The sequence below is a fragment of the Heliconius melpomene genome, chromosome 9, assembly GCF_056956725.1.
Source record: "Heliconius melpomene rosina isolate 202511_hmr_F chromosome 9, ASM5695672v1, whole genome shotgun sequence".
Taxonomy (NCBI): domain Eukaryota; kingdom Metazoa; phylum Arthropoda; class Insecta; order Lepidoptera; family Nymphalidae; genus Heliconius; species Heliconius melpomene.
In genome coordinates, this window is record NC_140397.1 from 3,481,262 (window position 1) to 3,497,902 (window position 16,641).

The 16,641-nt window shown below is 31.6% G+C and overlaps 1 protein-coding gene across 1 annotated transcript; it reads right to left on the reverse strand.

Annotated features, from left to right (window-relative positions):
- Window positions 1-2,237: 2,237 nt before the first annotated feature.
- LOC146536211 (PAS domain-containing protein cky-1-like) lies at window positions 2,238-16,287 on the reverse strand. Its single transcript, XM_085189881.1, has 11 exons — window positions 15,940-16,287; window positions 9,257-9,438; window positions 8,634-8,707; window positions 8,462-8,551; window positions 7,891-8,079; window positions 7,419-7,603; window positions 7,114-7,220; window positions 6,344-6,494; window positions 5,355-5,654; window positions 3,901-4,046; window positions 2,238-3,332 (listed from the first exon to the last, which is right to left on the reverse strand). The coding sequence occupies exons 1-11, from the start codon at window positions 15,948-15,950 to the stop codon at window positions 3,148-3,150; spliced, it is 1,620 nt and encodes a 539-aa protein (XP_085046007.1). The 5' UTR covers window positions 15,951-16,287; the 3' UTR covers window positions 2,238-3,147.
- Window positions 16,288-16,641: the final 354 nt, after the last annotated feature.

Here is a 16,641-nt window from a genome sequence, read left to right on the forward strand (position 1 = left end):
GCTAGCGATCGGGAGAGTATAATTTATTAATTTGTTTTCCGTTAACGAGTTGAGCTAATGCGAACAGCTCCTATGCTTTTCAAATGTATGGATGGGTGAATGCAGGATGAAGCGATTTTTATGTATTTTTTTTATATAGCTCCAAGTACGATAGGATAGGAGGAGAGAGAGCCTAGTGTTAGGCACTCCGTTCTGGAAGCATTGTTAAGTGGGGGAACTCAACGTTGCGCTCTTGCCTGTATACTAATTAATAATAATTCATACCCCCAATTAGGGATCGAATTTACAACGGTCGTGTTAAAGTCACACGTTTGTTCCAGGCCGGCCTCAATTTGTTTAATTTTGTTATTAATTAGTAATTATTGTAAATTATAACTTCAAACTTATACATTATATTTTTATAAAGGAAACCGAAAACTAAAAAAATAAAAAAATAATGTAAATTTATTCAAATAAAAAAATTAAATAAAATATAATTTTAGAATAATCTCACATTACATGCAATTAGTCCAATCACTATAAATAAACTTTTAATAATCAATCGCCCATTTTTACAATTTAAAACTCTTATTCATATTTTGTTAATAAAATAAAAATATTATACTTTATTGTATGACATCGTCTACATTTGGTCCAATACGTGATTATAGATATTAGAAAAGAAAATATCAACAAAATCCCTAATATTTTGAATTAAAAAATCGAATCACTACAAGAAACTATAAATATTTATTTTCTTAATATTGTAATAAAAGAAAATTTATTGACATTTAGATTTTTAAACAATACAATGATTAGAAATTAACAAACTTGTACTTTTCCAATATAATATTATTATAGAGTCCCATTACATTTAATCCAGGGTGTCTTACGGATCACGTAGGGCTACATCAATAATTCATCATGAAGACGTTCAGGTGGACAGGTTCGCAATAGTAATGCTTGGGCTGAAGCTAGCAACAAATATCTGTGGGTTATACGCTTTTAGCGATTAGTAAGGTTTTACTAAATATTACTGTGATAATATATTTTTCTAGAGGCTTAGAATATTTATTTTTACTATAAAAGCTGTATTTTTTTTCGCTGGTAAAATGCGGTGTTGAGTCCCGCTACTTAATATTTGTGTCTCGCAGAAAAACAGAACACTAGGTTCTTTCTGCCCATATTGCTATGCAGAAAAAAACGTGAGACTGTAAGTTATAATATTTTATATTTATGTATCACGCATCGCAGGCTAGACAGAGGAAAAGTGTAAACCTAGAGCTCAGACACTTTGTTACTGCTAATATACTTCCGTTCCCCACTCTCCGCCGTATTCTCGGGGCAGTGTGTATTTCGGAACGGAACACAACGCCGTGCTTTGCCACGTTACCAGTTAGAATATTAAATATTCCATTCCTCAGGAAGAGAATGAAACTCACAACCGTCGTTTACAACACACTCTTGTGCCATGCCGGTTTTAATTAATATATTTTATATGAAAACGACAAAACGTTTATGCCTTGCGCCAATATTTAGCGGAATATTACTTTTATCAATTTGATGGCTCAAGCGCCACCATCATAACATGGCCTTTAATACCGACAACCACATAAATATTTGTTAGAAAATTGTGAATATTCAATAGGGTCTCGTAGCTTTTCTTAGAATGGTTTTTATTAGGCTTTACTTGTTGTTCTAATAGATACATTAGTCAATATGTTAATATAAATGTATGTATTGTAATTATTTCGGACAACTAATGGAATAAAAGCGAATGAAAGAATTTAAAGTGCGTTTTTATTATTTTTTAGGTAAGTTACTTAAAAGGAACTAAGTACATAAATATAAAATTGTTATTATTTAGAATTAATAAGAAACCGTTACGAAAAAAAATAAGTTGATAACGTAAGTTTACGTTTCCGCCAGTTTGAAGTATAGGAATATTTAGATTATTTTAGTTTAATTATTTAAGAATGGATGGAGTAATTTAATTTGCTTGGATTTGTTTTGGTATATTGTAAATAATAATTATATACACTTGAAAATACACAGTTATTTTGAAATCACAGACAGACTTCAATTTTATTTATGTACACAAATATTTTTTACTAAAATACTAATTGATTGAATAAAAAAATTAGACAATATATGTACTAAAATAAAAATCCACATTACTTTTAAAAAATATTTATTTCACAACTTAAACTAACTTAATAAATTATGTACATCAATTGTACCGTTTCTATATATATATATATAAAAAATAATTTACATACAAATATTTACAAAATATCACTTAATAAAAAACATACTTATATTAAATAATTATTCCTTTGGAATGACAAAAGTTTATTTGGACGGAAAAGTTTTCCATTTTACTAATATTATCTTACATAGAAGGTATACGTAAAAACTTATATTAAAATACTGATAGTTAAAGTAACAGCTTATTTAGAGGCCAGGCACAAGCGTGCGATAGGTAGTGGATTCGATTTTTAGTTGTGGTAGTGCTATATTTAATATTTTCATGTCCCGGCTGGTAACAAGGTAAATCGCGACGTTGAGTCCACCACTCAACACACAATGGATTAAAAATTCAATGGGTAGTAGGGTAACGGAAGTGTCTTAATGAGAACGTAGTGTCCTGACACTAGGTCCGCTGCCTGTTTCCTGTTATGTGCGGAATGTAGCGTATAATTAAAAAAATATATATAAAAAAGATCTTTTTAATTGCCCTAGACAGATATAATTCAATGAGTAGGTAAATTATTTTATAGCTTTGGAGAAATCGAGAGCTTTTAGTGCGCTCCAAAGAATGTGTACTAATAACGTTGCCTTACTAAATTGATATCTTAGTAATTAGTAGAATTTGAACTTAGGACCTCGTAAGCAACTGTATATAATAAAAAGCTAGAAGTACAATTGTTTAATAATAAATAAATTACAGTTAATTAAATCCTATCAAAAATGCTTTTTGACCATGTATGATATGTATATTTATTTTAGTGTTGAAATAAGGTTTTATATATATTAATAATTAATAACTAATTGGAAACTTGAAACAGCTTACTTTTACTTGAATAATATTATAAAGAAATTGCACAAACAGTATTGCACAATCTAGCCTTATAAACTCTTATATACTAAAAATACTTTTTTTTTAAATTAAGTAACCATAGCTCTCTCAGGAATTGGATGCATATTATAGGTAAATCTTTGAGAGTAATCGTTCATTTTTAGGGTATCCGACCAAGGAGGACTGGGGTTCCATCTGTCCATACCGTCTGTACCGTCTATGCTTAGTGGTGATGGTCCAACCCTCATCCTCTTAGCAGGTGGGTATTCGATGCCTGGATAAAGAAAAAAACATATTAAACGATTCTTAAAATAATTGTAATATTAAGGAAATATTTTTTTTAGTGTCAGTCATTATTACACTAAAAAATATAATGATATATGTCTTTATAATGTATTTTTAATATTAACAATAAAATTGTTAAAACACGATTTAACAATAAAACGACTAGATTGTAAATTTTTATTGTCTAATATTATTGTTAATACAATTACATTTATTTATATCTACGTCATTAAAATATATAAATTAAAAAATAACTAATTTTGTTTTTTTTCAGTTTCACGCTTTATCCTGCATATAGCAGGGTAGGTAGAGGCCATTATCCGCTGAGTTCTGGAGGCATCGCGTTAAGCGGCGTAATTCAAATTCGCGCTTTGCCTGGACACCAGAGGACACCAGAAAAATATTAAATATTTCATTTCTCCGAGTGGGAATCGAACCCATTACCTGTGTCTCTGCGACTGGCATCTGAATTTTGATTTGAAAGTAGTAAAGTACTACAATTTTTAGAAAATGACAGCTAATATATTTTAAAACAGTATTTATTAGTTTATTCTTACCATCAAGACTCCCACTGGAGCAAGGTTCTTGGGTATTATAATTTATATGGGTATATTGTTCGTAGTATTCGCGCTTGCCGTGCATAGGGTACATGTACATGTTGCTGTTCACAACGATATCTGGTGCTTCGTAATGGAGGGGTGATCTGAAATAATATATAAATTAAATTATCAGCTTCACGCTGTATCCCGCACACAGCAGGATAAGCAGAGAGAGCCTTGTGTTAAGACACTCCGTTACCCAATTTTCACAGAATTCTGGAGGCGTTGCGTGTTGAACGGAATTCAACGCCGCTCTTTGCCTCAACACCAGAGCGAAGCACAATATATAATTATTATGGATTTGGGGTAACTGATAGTCACGTGATGATGATGATGTTCATTATTCGGAGATATTAAGGAAAAGAAAATATAAATATATTTTATAAATTATGGAACAAATATAAATTAATTTTAAGCCTTTTTCTCTTCACATGGCAATGTTAGCTAGTAGAGAGACCTTTAGCGTAAAGCATGCCTTTTGTGCCTGTATATTTTCCATACTTTTTATTTAAAATGAAAATCAAATAATAGTAAATAGTATAAAATAAATGTATTTTCATATTTCTATTTATTTCAATACATATTTAAAAATCTTTTTAATATATTTTTAAACATTTTATTACAATACTTGTATTAGAATATACATATATATATACAAGCAATGAACTTGAATAATTAAAAACTAACACACAAGGTCACTACATACAATTTGTATCCGTCATGTCACAACCAGGGAATATAAATAAGAAAATCATCACCCTGTCCGTCCGTCTGTCCGTCCGCGTAATTTGACACCTTTCATTACCATATTTATTGTGAAGTTACCATTACAACATTCAATTTACCACTACATTGTAAATATTAAACCATATTACAATAAAATAAGGTTTAAAATTGAATTTTATATCAAATTTAACTTAATTTTATCTTTGTCAGCCTTAACCAAATACGTAAAGTTGTATGGTTATACTTCAGTAATAGTTTGACGGACGTTTCCAACTTGACCTTATAATATTAAATACTTTATGGTGAATAGCTATTCTATATTGGGACGAGTCATTTAAGAATAAGCTATGTTTTTTAACACTAGTTAAGGCTTGCGGCGTTGCGTTTAAACTTCAAGAATAACATGTACGTGTAATTGTATATTTGTAAACTAAACTTAAGTGGAACTTTATTATTTGGGTTTTAACGCCCGAATTGCCGAGGCATTGCAGGTGTTCCATATTGACCAGAATAAAAATGAAAAGAATGAAATGGAAACGGAAATATTTAAATGCTTTAAGTTTGTTTTGAACCAACCAGACCTAAAAATTTAAATCCCAAATTTGATTTCTCCTACAATTTGAAAATAACCTACTAATAATATAATTAATAATAATTTTCACAAGATATTTCACCATATAACTCACCTCTCTTCACTTATCGTAGATTGCGGAGAATGCGTAGAGTAGTCGACGGGTCCTCTATCAGTGTAGATTCTCTCACACCCATATTCATCTGTTTTATGAACATATTGCGTCATGTGGTAACTGGTATAATCTACTTCTGAATTCTCAACATATTGATATTCTTGATAAGGGTCTGGATATAGGGGTTCCCTCCGAAAGAACTTTTGACATCGAGGATCTAGCATGCCACAGGGCTGGTTTTGATATCCATAGTATTGGTACAGCCAAGAGTTTGCTAGCATTATTGCCGCTTCTTCTTCACTGTAGAATAGTTAGTTTTGAATCAGAATTAAAATCAAAGACAAAGGAACATTTTATGATAAGACTTACCTACTACTGTGACTGTAACGTGACGGTTGTGGGTTCGTTCCCCACTCGAGGAAGTGAAATATTTATTTACGTTTATATTTCCATTTCTTCGCTCTGGTGTCGAGGCAAAGCGCGACGTTGAGTTCCGCCACTCAACACGCAATGCCTCCAGAATTCGGCAGAAAGTGGGGAACGAATGTCTTAACACTAGGTTCCCTCTGGTGTGTATACAGCGTGACGATTTAAAAAAGACTTACTTACTAAATAAGAATTTGACAAACAGAACAAACAATTCAATTGAATTTTACTAATAAATGTTATACAGGAATTACAGATGTTTTTAGCATCTCGACATTAAGCAAAACTACTCAAAAATAGATCGATTTGAAAAATAATGATAATTAATTATAGCGATTCGATCCCCACTTGAGGAAATGAAATATTTAATATTGTCATTTCTTTGTGGTAGTGTCGGGACAAGCGCGGCGTTGTGTTCCGCCGTTCAAATACGTAATACATGCAGAATTCGGCAGAATAGAGTTGCAGCAGTGAGAAATTGAGTGCCTTAGCACTATAATCCTTCTTAGTGAAGCTAAAAAACACTTCATAGAATTCGTAATTTTAGTCTACTAGATTAATACCTTAATACTTGGTTAGTAGCTACAATGAACTGCCTGGGTGTATCTGCCGCATCCTTAACTTGCAACACTATATGCACCCATAGGAACTGACCGCTTCTTTGCTGAAGTTTTGCAAGGAGAATACAGCATTTCTCTTGGTCCGATTGAGTTACTAAAAGAGGGATTATTAATTACAATTAATTGTAGTAGTTAGAGTAGTAGTAAATGATTTCTTATTAATAAAGTGAAAACTGTAGGTTCGATTTCCGCTTATTAAAATAATTTTCTTGTTCTCATTTAGTGTGATAAAACGCGGAGTTAAGGTACGCTATGTAACATGCAATGTTGCGAGTTTCGCAGTAAATAGTAGAATATTATATTTGATAATTTCTCAAGAACTATATATATAAATATTATTACTTTCCTTAAAGAATTTACAAAATAATTTAGCATGTAAGCTCAGCTCGATTACATTCTACGCGTGAGTCGTTTGCCAATAAGTTAATTAGACTGAAGTGCTGTTACGTATCTAATTGTTATTTAACTATGTTAACTGTTATTTAACTAAGTTACGTTACTTATTAGTTATTTTTTTATACGGTGATATTATAATAGGGAAATAGGATTTTTTTGTTATAGTATTTTTGGGATTTTGCAGAGTAAGCAGTCTTTACACTTAAATCCACATTTGGTCATAGAAAAAGCATGGTCAAATAGCTTGAAACAAATTGAATTAACAATGGAATAGAAACTCCAAATTAAAAATATATATTAAAAAATACAAAACTTACTTAGTTTATGCTTTGTCTGAGCTTCTCGTAAGCTTTCCCAATGAAGAATTTGGTACCAAGATATATCTACTAAATCCGTTTTCTTCCAACCTAAATACCATTCACCGCTGAAAAATAATTATTATATATATGAATGAATTATATTTAAGGTCCTTCTTGCTTTTCAGTTAAAATCCACGAAAATTTTTAGAACAGCGAAAAATTTATAAAAATTTTTGAAGGAAAAACCTTTATAACTCTAAACTCTAACTCGTTTTCTTGAACCAATTCAAAATTAATAGTACAAATATTATTGTAAAACTTACTTAGCGTCTATATGCAATATTTTCATATCCATAGCATGAATGGTTGTAAACACATTGGTGGCGCCGTGCACAACGCACTCCCGAGTCTCAGGCATCGCCAGGGGCGTGCACGTAGCTAGGAACACAGGTTCGTTTTTACTGCACAGTGGCAAATATGATACGTAATGCCCTTGAACTAATACTACCTGGAAGGATAATTCTTGTAAGTTTTTTGGTAAGGTAGGCAGAGGGAACCTAATGTTAAGATACGAGTCTCGAGTGGGAATCGAACTCACAATCTGTCGGGTTAACATCTTACACACTTGGTGCTTTGCGCCACGACTGGCCTCAGGTTTTTATTTATTAATTTTCGTTAAAATTTTAAAGTAAGGTGGCTGTGAGGATGTTTACATATACTTTTGACGCCTTGTTAAAATACGCTATGTACTCGTATATATTTTGTAAATTCTAAAAAACTTCAAAATAAACTTACTTTTTGGTCACCAAATCTCATTTGTCGTCTGGCGTTTCTAGAGACGTTCATCCTGCAGAAGAAATGTCTAGTCTTTGGTATGTTTTCAGTCTCTCCATTGCAGCCTTTGTTTAGTTCTAATTGCACCATCTGATGGTCCTGCCTGTCTATTATATCATAAACACTATCTCCGTGTATCAACAGGTCCTCCTAAAATGATAAGTTCACTTGAGACTTATTCATATTACTACGGAGATAAACGCCAGCACTCATTACATGTTTTTCCATATATTATATTAAGGCCGGCACAATTAACAGTAACGCGACGGTTGTAAGTTCGATTCAGGGGGAGTGAATTATTTTTTTATGAATATTGAATTTTTTTTGGCTTTGGTAAAGGTTCCGCACTCAAAATGCAATATTTTGAAAATTCAACGGAAAATTACAAGGTTCCTTCTACCTACTCTGTGATATGCGGGATACAGAGTGAAGAAAAAAAAAGATTATTTTTATATAATCACATGCCTAATTATAATTTTCTTTAGATATATTTAGATTATATAGATTTTATTTAAAATTATAGAATACAAACCATCGAATGCCCCAAGTATTCCGCCGCGTTCTCAGATATGTATAACAGCTTGCCATTTTGAGTCATCATCATCATAAAACCGTTCATTGCCTGAAAAAGACATTGTAAACGTCACTACCTTCCCATTTAATAGTTTCACGGCAACGATCGTAAAACTTGAAAAAAAATATACCTTTGAAAATCCAATATTAGGTGTAGGAGTTGCTTGCTCTTGGTACTGATAACTGAAATCGTGACTTTTGAACACTAAAACAGAAGAAAGACGGAATTATGGGTGAAGTAATAGCAAATGGGAGATAAGATAGCGAACTAAATGCATTTTAAACGTCTTAATATGCTGTTTCGTGACTGAAGGTGAAACAAAAAGTTTGGGGACGTTTTCAAAACATGGTCGAGATTAAGGATAAGGGGTTACGTGATGAGCTTAGCCAAAGATCTGGACCATGGGAAACTTTACAGCGAATTTTATACGGAAATGTTGCTTTTGCTTGTTATTGTTATTAATTTAATTAATTTGAGCTAAGAGTTATCTTTATATTCTATCACATTCACATATTTATTTATCTTGAAAACATAAGTCACAATTAATATTAAACTATGCTTGTGGCGTTCAATCCCTCTCTCAGAATTCCACTGAAAGTGAGGAATGGTGGTAGGAATGGAGGTGACATTAGATACCCAGGTTCCCTCTAGCTCACCCTGCTACACCGTGAACCTAAAATAAACTATCTTGACATATTGTTAACGTTAAATAAAGTTTTAAGTTATTAAAACTTTATGTAACTTTATATTTACCTTGTTGAAAATAATTCATTTTCCTCACATAAACGCAGACCAGCGCCATCAGCTGTAGCTGTGACAGTCTCTGCCTCGTGGACGGAGGTAGAGGCAGCAGGTCCCTTAGGTTGGATATTTCTGCGTTGATCAGATCGCGCCGCATCTTGCTTGCGCCTTTTGTAGATTTTGTTGGTTCGAATCTGAATGAAAAGATATTAATTATTTTTATAGAAGAAGAAAAATAAATAAAAGAAGAAAAATAAGAAGTTAAATCTGCTAGTTTAGTCTGTCTCTGCTAAAAATCTTTGCAGTTGGTACAGAAAGTTTTAGTAATATTTTTTTAAAATTCTACTAATGCATATTATGAATTAAAGTAAAAAACATATTTTTGTAACTATTTACACATGAACCGCTAGAAAATCTTATAAACGTTTCACAAAACCCCTTGCATTTTATTCCCAATCATTTATTATTGAAAGTGTGAAAAAAATTATCTAAGAAAATGTATAATTTAAAAGCATAAATATTTCTAGGATTCATAGACAATGCGCGGATACAGTGTTCCGGACAGGTGTATGTCGGCACGGTACACGCATATTACCATAACCCGCGAACCATTAGAATAGTTGTAATAGCGCCGCCGGAAAGAACTCCTGGATTTATTACTCCAGCTCAAGATGACCATTGTGATGTTAATTCCATGACTTCATTTCAAATGCAAGCAATTTCTTTTCCTATATCCTTCTTGGGAATACGCAATGAGTGGTTCTCATTCATTTCTGCGTTCGTTGATAGCATCTTTTGTTTTGTATTGGGTGTGATGTTACATTTATAATGATTTGTATGGTTTATCGCGTTTTGGATTTAATATTTTTTTATTTTATACTAGGGGACGCGCGCAGCTTCGCTTGCTTATTTAGGGATGAATTCTAGAAAACCATGAAACACATGTTCAATTAAATATTTTTAAGAGTCTAAATTTCAAATTTTTTAAAAATCGGTGGCGATTTAAAGATTTTTCCATACGAACTTTCAACCCCTATTCCACCCCTTTAGGGTTAAAATTTTTCAAAATCCCTTTTTAGTAGATGTCCACATTACGAAAGTAAACATCTGTCCAAATTTCACGTTTCTACCATCAGCAGTTAAAGCTGTGCGTACGTCTTACCTCAGTCAGTGAGGACAAGTCCTTTTATATATTTTTATATAATTTTCATGTATTGATTGTAAATAAAATTAATTATTTGATTTGTAAAAAAGAATAAAAAAATATAGTAAAACAAGAAAATTAAGTAAACTCTATGATTCTCTATTTTGAGAATACCTTTAGATATTTCTTTTAACAAACCTTAAATAAATAATAACATCAAAATTATTAACTTATTGAGGTAATACAGAAATATGTGCCTAATTGTTGTATTTAATTATTTATTCATTTATATTTCACGCTACCCAACATGCTATATACATATGTCTATGCTTAATACAGATACATTCGGCATGTAATAGGGAAGGCCGAGGGAAACTAACGTTAAGACTCTTCGTTTCCCACTTTCCATTCAATTTGTAAAACCTTAGGTACTAGAGTGACGAGAATTAAAAAGCTCATTTCCCCGAATGGGAATGGAACCCTCAATCATCGACAAAGCTAAAATAACCATATGAACAGAATTTTTGTAACTTTAAAACAATTGATTTAAAATCAAAACTTCCTTACTGTAAATGCAACAGGTGTGGGTTTGATTCCTACACTGGGTTAATGAATTACACATTTTATTAAAAAAAAAACAATAAATAAATACTCAATATCTTGAAAATGAAGCCATTTTTTTCAAAAAGCGTGAAAGAAACGACGACATATTTTTACTCAAAAGTTATTTTTTCTCCAAAAATTAAGGATTATACCTCATGAAACAGCGAAGGAAGTAGCTATCCCCAATTTTAAGATTCACCAGAACGCACCGCGGTACGTTTCATCTCTCTAGGGAGTCCTTTTTGTATCCATTAACTTTTATTACGTTTTATTCGGCGTTTTCGACGACTGTTGAAATAAATGATTGGTGCCCCCGTCGCTTTATTAATTTGATTGAATTGTGTGTTTGTTTGTTTGCTTTGAGGTCCGAAACAACTGGTAATGATGGTTGAAGCGGTAAAGCTTGTTTATGGGAGCTTAAAAGCTTCGCCAGTAGTAGATACTTAGTGTAATGGTTGTTGGGATTTTCTTTTTATTGTTGTTTTGTTCATAATTAGGTAAAAGTTTGTGGTTGAGATTTTTTTACTCCTAGTAAACGGAGTAGGCAAAGGGAATGTAGGAGGAAGGTAGTGTTAAAATACTTCGTTCCCATTTAGACACCTCCTTTCACCATTTTCCGCTGAATTCTGGAAGCATTGGGAGTTGAGTGGCGGAACTTAACGCCGTATTCATGAATTATTTGAGCTTGTAAAAATATATCTTTGTATGTACGTTGTTTACATCCAACGGAAATTTATTTAAATTATAGTATACATAGGCTATAATTACTAACATCAATTTACAAGTCTACGTTTTACTATGAATTTAGCAGTCATATCCTTCTTACAAATATTATTTGTCGTTATAAAGGTTTTTACCAAAATAAGTGCAATATCTAATGCCTTACATGTGTATTTCGAAGCTTTAAGATATAACACCCATGAAGTGAACTTCATAGATGTTCAATTATAATTATTAGCACTTAACAGAAGTATAAAGTTAATTTCTGATATTCATATCGGTCGTCATAGCGCAGGGGTGCAAGCGTGTAACGCGACGGTTATGGGTTCGAGTCCCACTCGGGAGAATGAACTATTACTTATTTCTTCGTTCTGATATTGGTACGAGCGACAAAAGGAGCAAAAGCGTGGCGTTGAGTGCCGCTTTTCCATACACAGTCTCGAAAAATTCGGCGTAAAATAAGCTTAACATTCGGTTCCCTCTGCCTACCCTGTAACATGCGGGATAAGGCGTGAAACTGTAAAAAAAGAGAACATTTCAAAAGCGGTCTTTAACACGTGCTTTCCCGGTGAGCACAAGCTAATGTATCCAACAATTTACACGGTTGACGCCGACCGGCGTGAAATGCCCACGTTTCATGGCAGATAGCTATGTGAGAAATGTCCAGTTTTTATATGTAAGGTAATAACTCGAGCATACCCAAACGAATTGTAGGATGAATGAACACTTTTTAACAACACGTGGCTGCCTTAATGTAAATTCTTAAATAACTGGAAAAAGTCATACTTTTGAGCCCTTATAAAGCCTAAAAAGTTTTAAGCATTTTAAATGAAACTCTTAAATTGGATTTATCGTGTAAATTAAAAATGTATAAAATGAAATATTTTAAATTATCTAAGTATTTTTTCCGGTTTTTACACATCTGCTTTTTCATGTGGTGGTCAGAGAAAACCTTAGTACATTACTAATGCCAATCCATCCTTTACACCTGTTTTAAGAATATTAACTATAGGATATCAAAGTCTTTATTATTCTGAAAATATTTATTAAATTCACCTGAGTGGAAGTTGAATCCAATTACATTATAATACAAATAATATATACCTTTAAAAAATTAAAATTTAAATGAATTATACAAATATAAATATTCCTCAGACAATGATAAAGAACAATAAAAACTTGAAACAAGCTAGCCCATACCGCCTGAATTCCACAGCACCGATAGTTTCAACTATTTCCAGTACAATTGACGTGATTATTTGATTACATACGATAATTCCGTCTACGGCCGCCGCATTGACATAATGACGATTGGAATATTTTATCTGATCGATCTCTCTCTCTCTCTCTCTCTCTCTCTCTCTATCGATCGACGTCCATCAAAGCTACAATTGAACTAGATACAATCTAATGTTTGAATTTCATAATTTTTTGTTGTTTTTCTGATGAACTTCCTAGATTTGTTGCTCAATATTATATTTAGATTTTTTTTGTTGTGTCATAAATGTCTTATTTTATATGTTGTTTTTTTTTAAATTTTGTGACAAAGTTAAACTTATTTTTATTTTTTTAGTATATATATATTTATAGTATTTTTTTTCTAATTTTTAAAGTTTAGTCGAATATTTTTAACCTAACTCATTCATTTCAAAAAAAAAAACGACAAGCTATATTAAAATTTCATAGAAGAGCTTTCTTAGCTGCAAGCAAATATAAAAAAAATATTTTATTTAATAATTTAATGACACCCAAAAAAAATCAAATAAACAAGTACGTAGGTAAATCAGAATAATTTAAACTGGCAACATAAATAGAGTAATAATAGCGCTACGTAACACTTAGTGTACTTAGAGTATTTATTTATATCCAAGGCTTTACATATTATTTATTATGTATTCAAGCTCATATAGATATATAATTATATCTTATATATGTATATATCTTCGGAGGCCAGTCGTGGCCCAGGGGCACAAGTGTGTGATGGTATATGCAACTGGTAGTGGATTCGATCGAGGTTTATTTAAATTTATCTTTTCATTTCTTAGCTCTTGTGTCGATGCAAAGTGTAGCGTTGAATTCTGCCACTTAATACGCAATTCCTCCAAAATTCGGCAGAAAGTGGGGAACGGAGTGTTTTAACACTAGGTTTTAACCTGAAGCTGATTTATTTTGTTTGTTCATTCTGGTGTCAAGGCAAAGTACAGCATTGAGTTCCGCCATTCAAAACGCAATTCCTCCGAGAATACGGCGGAAAATAGAGAACGGAGAGTTTTAACACTAGGTTCTGCTGTTTGCGGGATTGAGTGAAGTGAGTTTTTGTTATATATCTTCATATACACAATAATCTTTGTTAATACAATATGTATTGGATATTATTTATTTTGTTCTATATAGAACTAAAATGGTATGAAACAATCATGACGTATATTATATTGCCTACCCAATTAGCACTTATGTAAGTGTAACTATAAAACTGATTTCGAGCGGTTATTATCAATTTTTCATATATTTAGGTAATAATAGGTAAGTTGGGGTTTTGATATAATATGTTTTAGAGTAATACGTGTTTATATATCAAGAAAATATGTAAATTTTTTTTATAAGCTATATTTTCTGCAAAGTGGAGTAGGTTGAGTAGGAAGGCAGATCCTGGTAATAGCCGGGATTGATGCCAGGAAGAAGAAAATCATACATAGTGGTATTTCAAAGAGTTTAAAATTAATGTTTTCTATATAATACAAGAGAAATAAGAAAATACGACAAAATTCACATATTTTGTCATATATAGTTGCAAATTAAGTTTATGCTAATTTGCCACTTCCTTCCGTTTTGCTGCTTCATGTCTCGAGAAGAGACAGAGAGAAATTAGACACTACACTCTTGCGCTCGAGTAGTGGAACTCAACGCTGCAATTCTACCTGAGCAGATAATATAATTTATTCCTCTGACTAGGTATTGAATCCACACCGATTGCGTATGCGAATAAGCCTTCAAATAATAAATTCAAAATAATAAACTTACATAGTAGTGAGTTAATTTAATTAATATATCCAGGATTATATTGAAATTTGTACTTCATACTAAAACTCTACCTTAACTCTACTTTTACTTATTACACTAACCAATTTTGTTGGAGTTAACTACCTAACTCCTTTTAGAACATCTTAGCTAATTAAAAGCTAATATGAATTAATAAATTAGCAAAGTCTATGAAAAATGAATAAGCTATGTTAATAATTTGACATTTACATACTCGTATATAATATTTAAAATTGTAGGTTACAATTACTTATACAGTTATTGATAGTATAATTTTAATTTTAGCTTTAGGGATAAGCAAAGAAAATAGTGATATTGATATATCACTACGGAATACCAAGAAAAACCACATATATGGAATGATTTACGAAATGACACCAACAAACTACACGGAATGATTTCCATTTTCTACATTCCACCCAGGAGAGATATTAAATGTTAAAGATGTTATCTTATATGGTAGTACATCTTGGCAAAAGGAACCAGGGAACCTAGTGCTAAAACCCTCTGTTCTTTCTTTACCCACTCTCCGCCGAAATCTAAAGGCACTGTGTGTGTTGGCTAGCAAAACTCAACGCCGCGCTTCGTTACCAGAGCGAGAAAATGAAAATACTAAGTATTTAATTATCTTATAATCTGCGCTAAGATGGAATCAATTATTATCAATTGCTATTAATTATTTATATCAGTAGACACACCATAAAAAATAACTTTTAATATAAGAAAAACACTTTAATAATAAAATAACTTATATTGTTTTAATAATTAAAATAAATTTAGCCTTGTTATACTTGTAATTGCTTTTCTATAGAGTAACATAGTAAACTCAAGTTGTAATACATGTAGGTATATGTATGAAATAAGTAAATAGGAAGCAACTTATTAGTTCTTTACGTAGTCGGTGTTTATTTAGCGATATAATGTAAATAATATAATTTGTTATTTATTTTAACATTTCAATTTGAAACTTTGAATCTTAATTGAGCTTTTATTTGAAGTTTATATTGTATTTCGAATATTAAATAATTGAGTTAATAAATTAAGTTAAATATTATGAAATATTATAAAAATTCCGCATAACTAGTATCTAGTTATGTCAAAATTTCTTTGATAAATACAATAATTATTAAAAGCTTATTTAAAAACTTTAATTAAACGTAATATCATTAAAATAAAAATAACAACATACCTTAAAAACATTTTGATCACTATCTAATAATAAAAACCAAACACTACACAAATTTAATTAAATTCCATTTCCATGGAAAAACTAAAAAGAAAACGACCACACACTCCCAAAGAAAAAAGTCCCAATGATTGTTCAATAACAACCCTAATAATAAAACTTAAAATTGTCAATTGACTATAATAAAAAAAAAAGATAAGGAACACGTGTCTAACATAATTAATATATAAAACCTCACACGAGTTCACAAAAAAAAAAGCCAATTTCTATTAAAAACTGTTTACAACGCGTCGATATATGCGTAGGTTTTTTATTAGAATGAGATCCTGAACGATACTTCCGTGCGCGAGCGCATCGGAACACCGACTATAGAGCCTTCGCTCGCCTCTCTTTCCCTCGCGTCCCTTTTAGCTTTTTTTTTTCAAGCGCAAAAAAGAAACGCTTAACAAGTTTAGATATCTACTTCAAAAATGTAAAAACCGCTTTTTTTTCACTTAAAAACGTGTCAAACGAAAGAAATAGCGTTCATTTTATAATGAAAATGTCAATTTTTAAATTTTCAGCCTTAAAAATGTGCGAGCGAGACGGATATACATCGCTGTGTTCTACCTCTGTGAGAGAGGAACAGAGTAATGAGTGCTGTATTAACAATATAAAGGATTAAAGAGTCCGAGAGGGACGTAAGTAACCTTCTAATTACCTTAG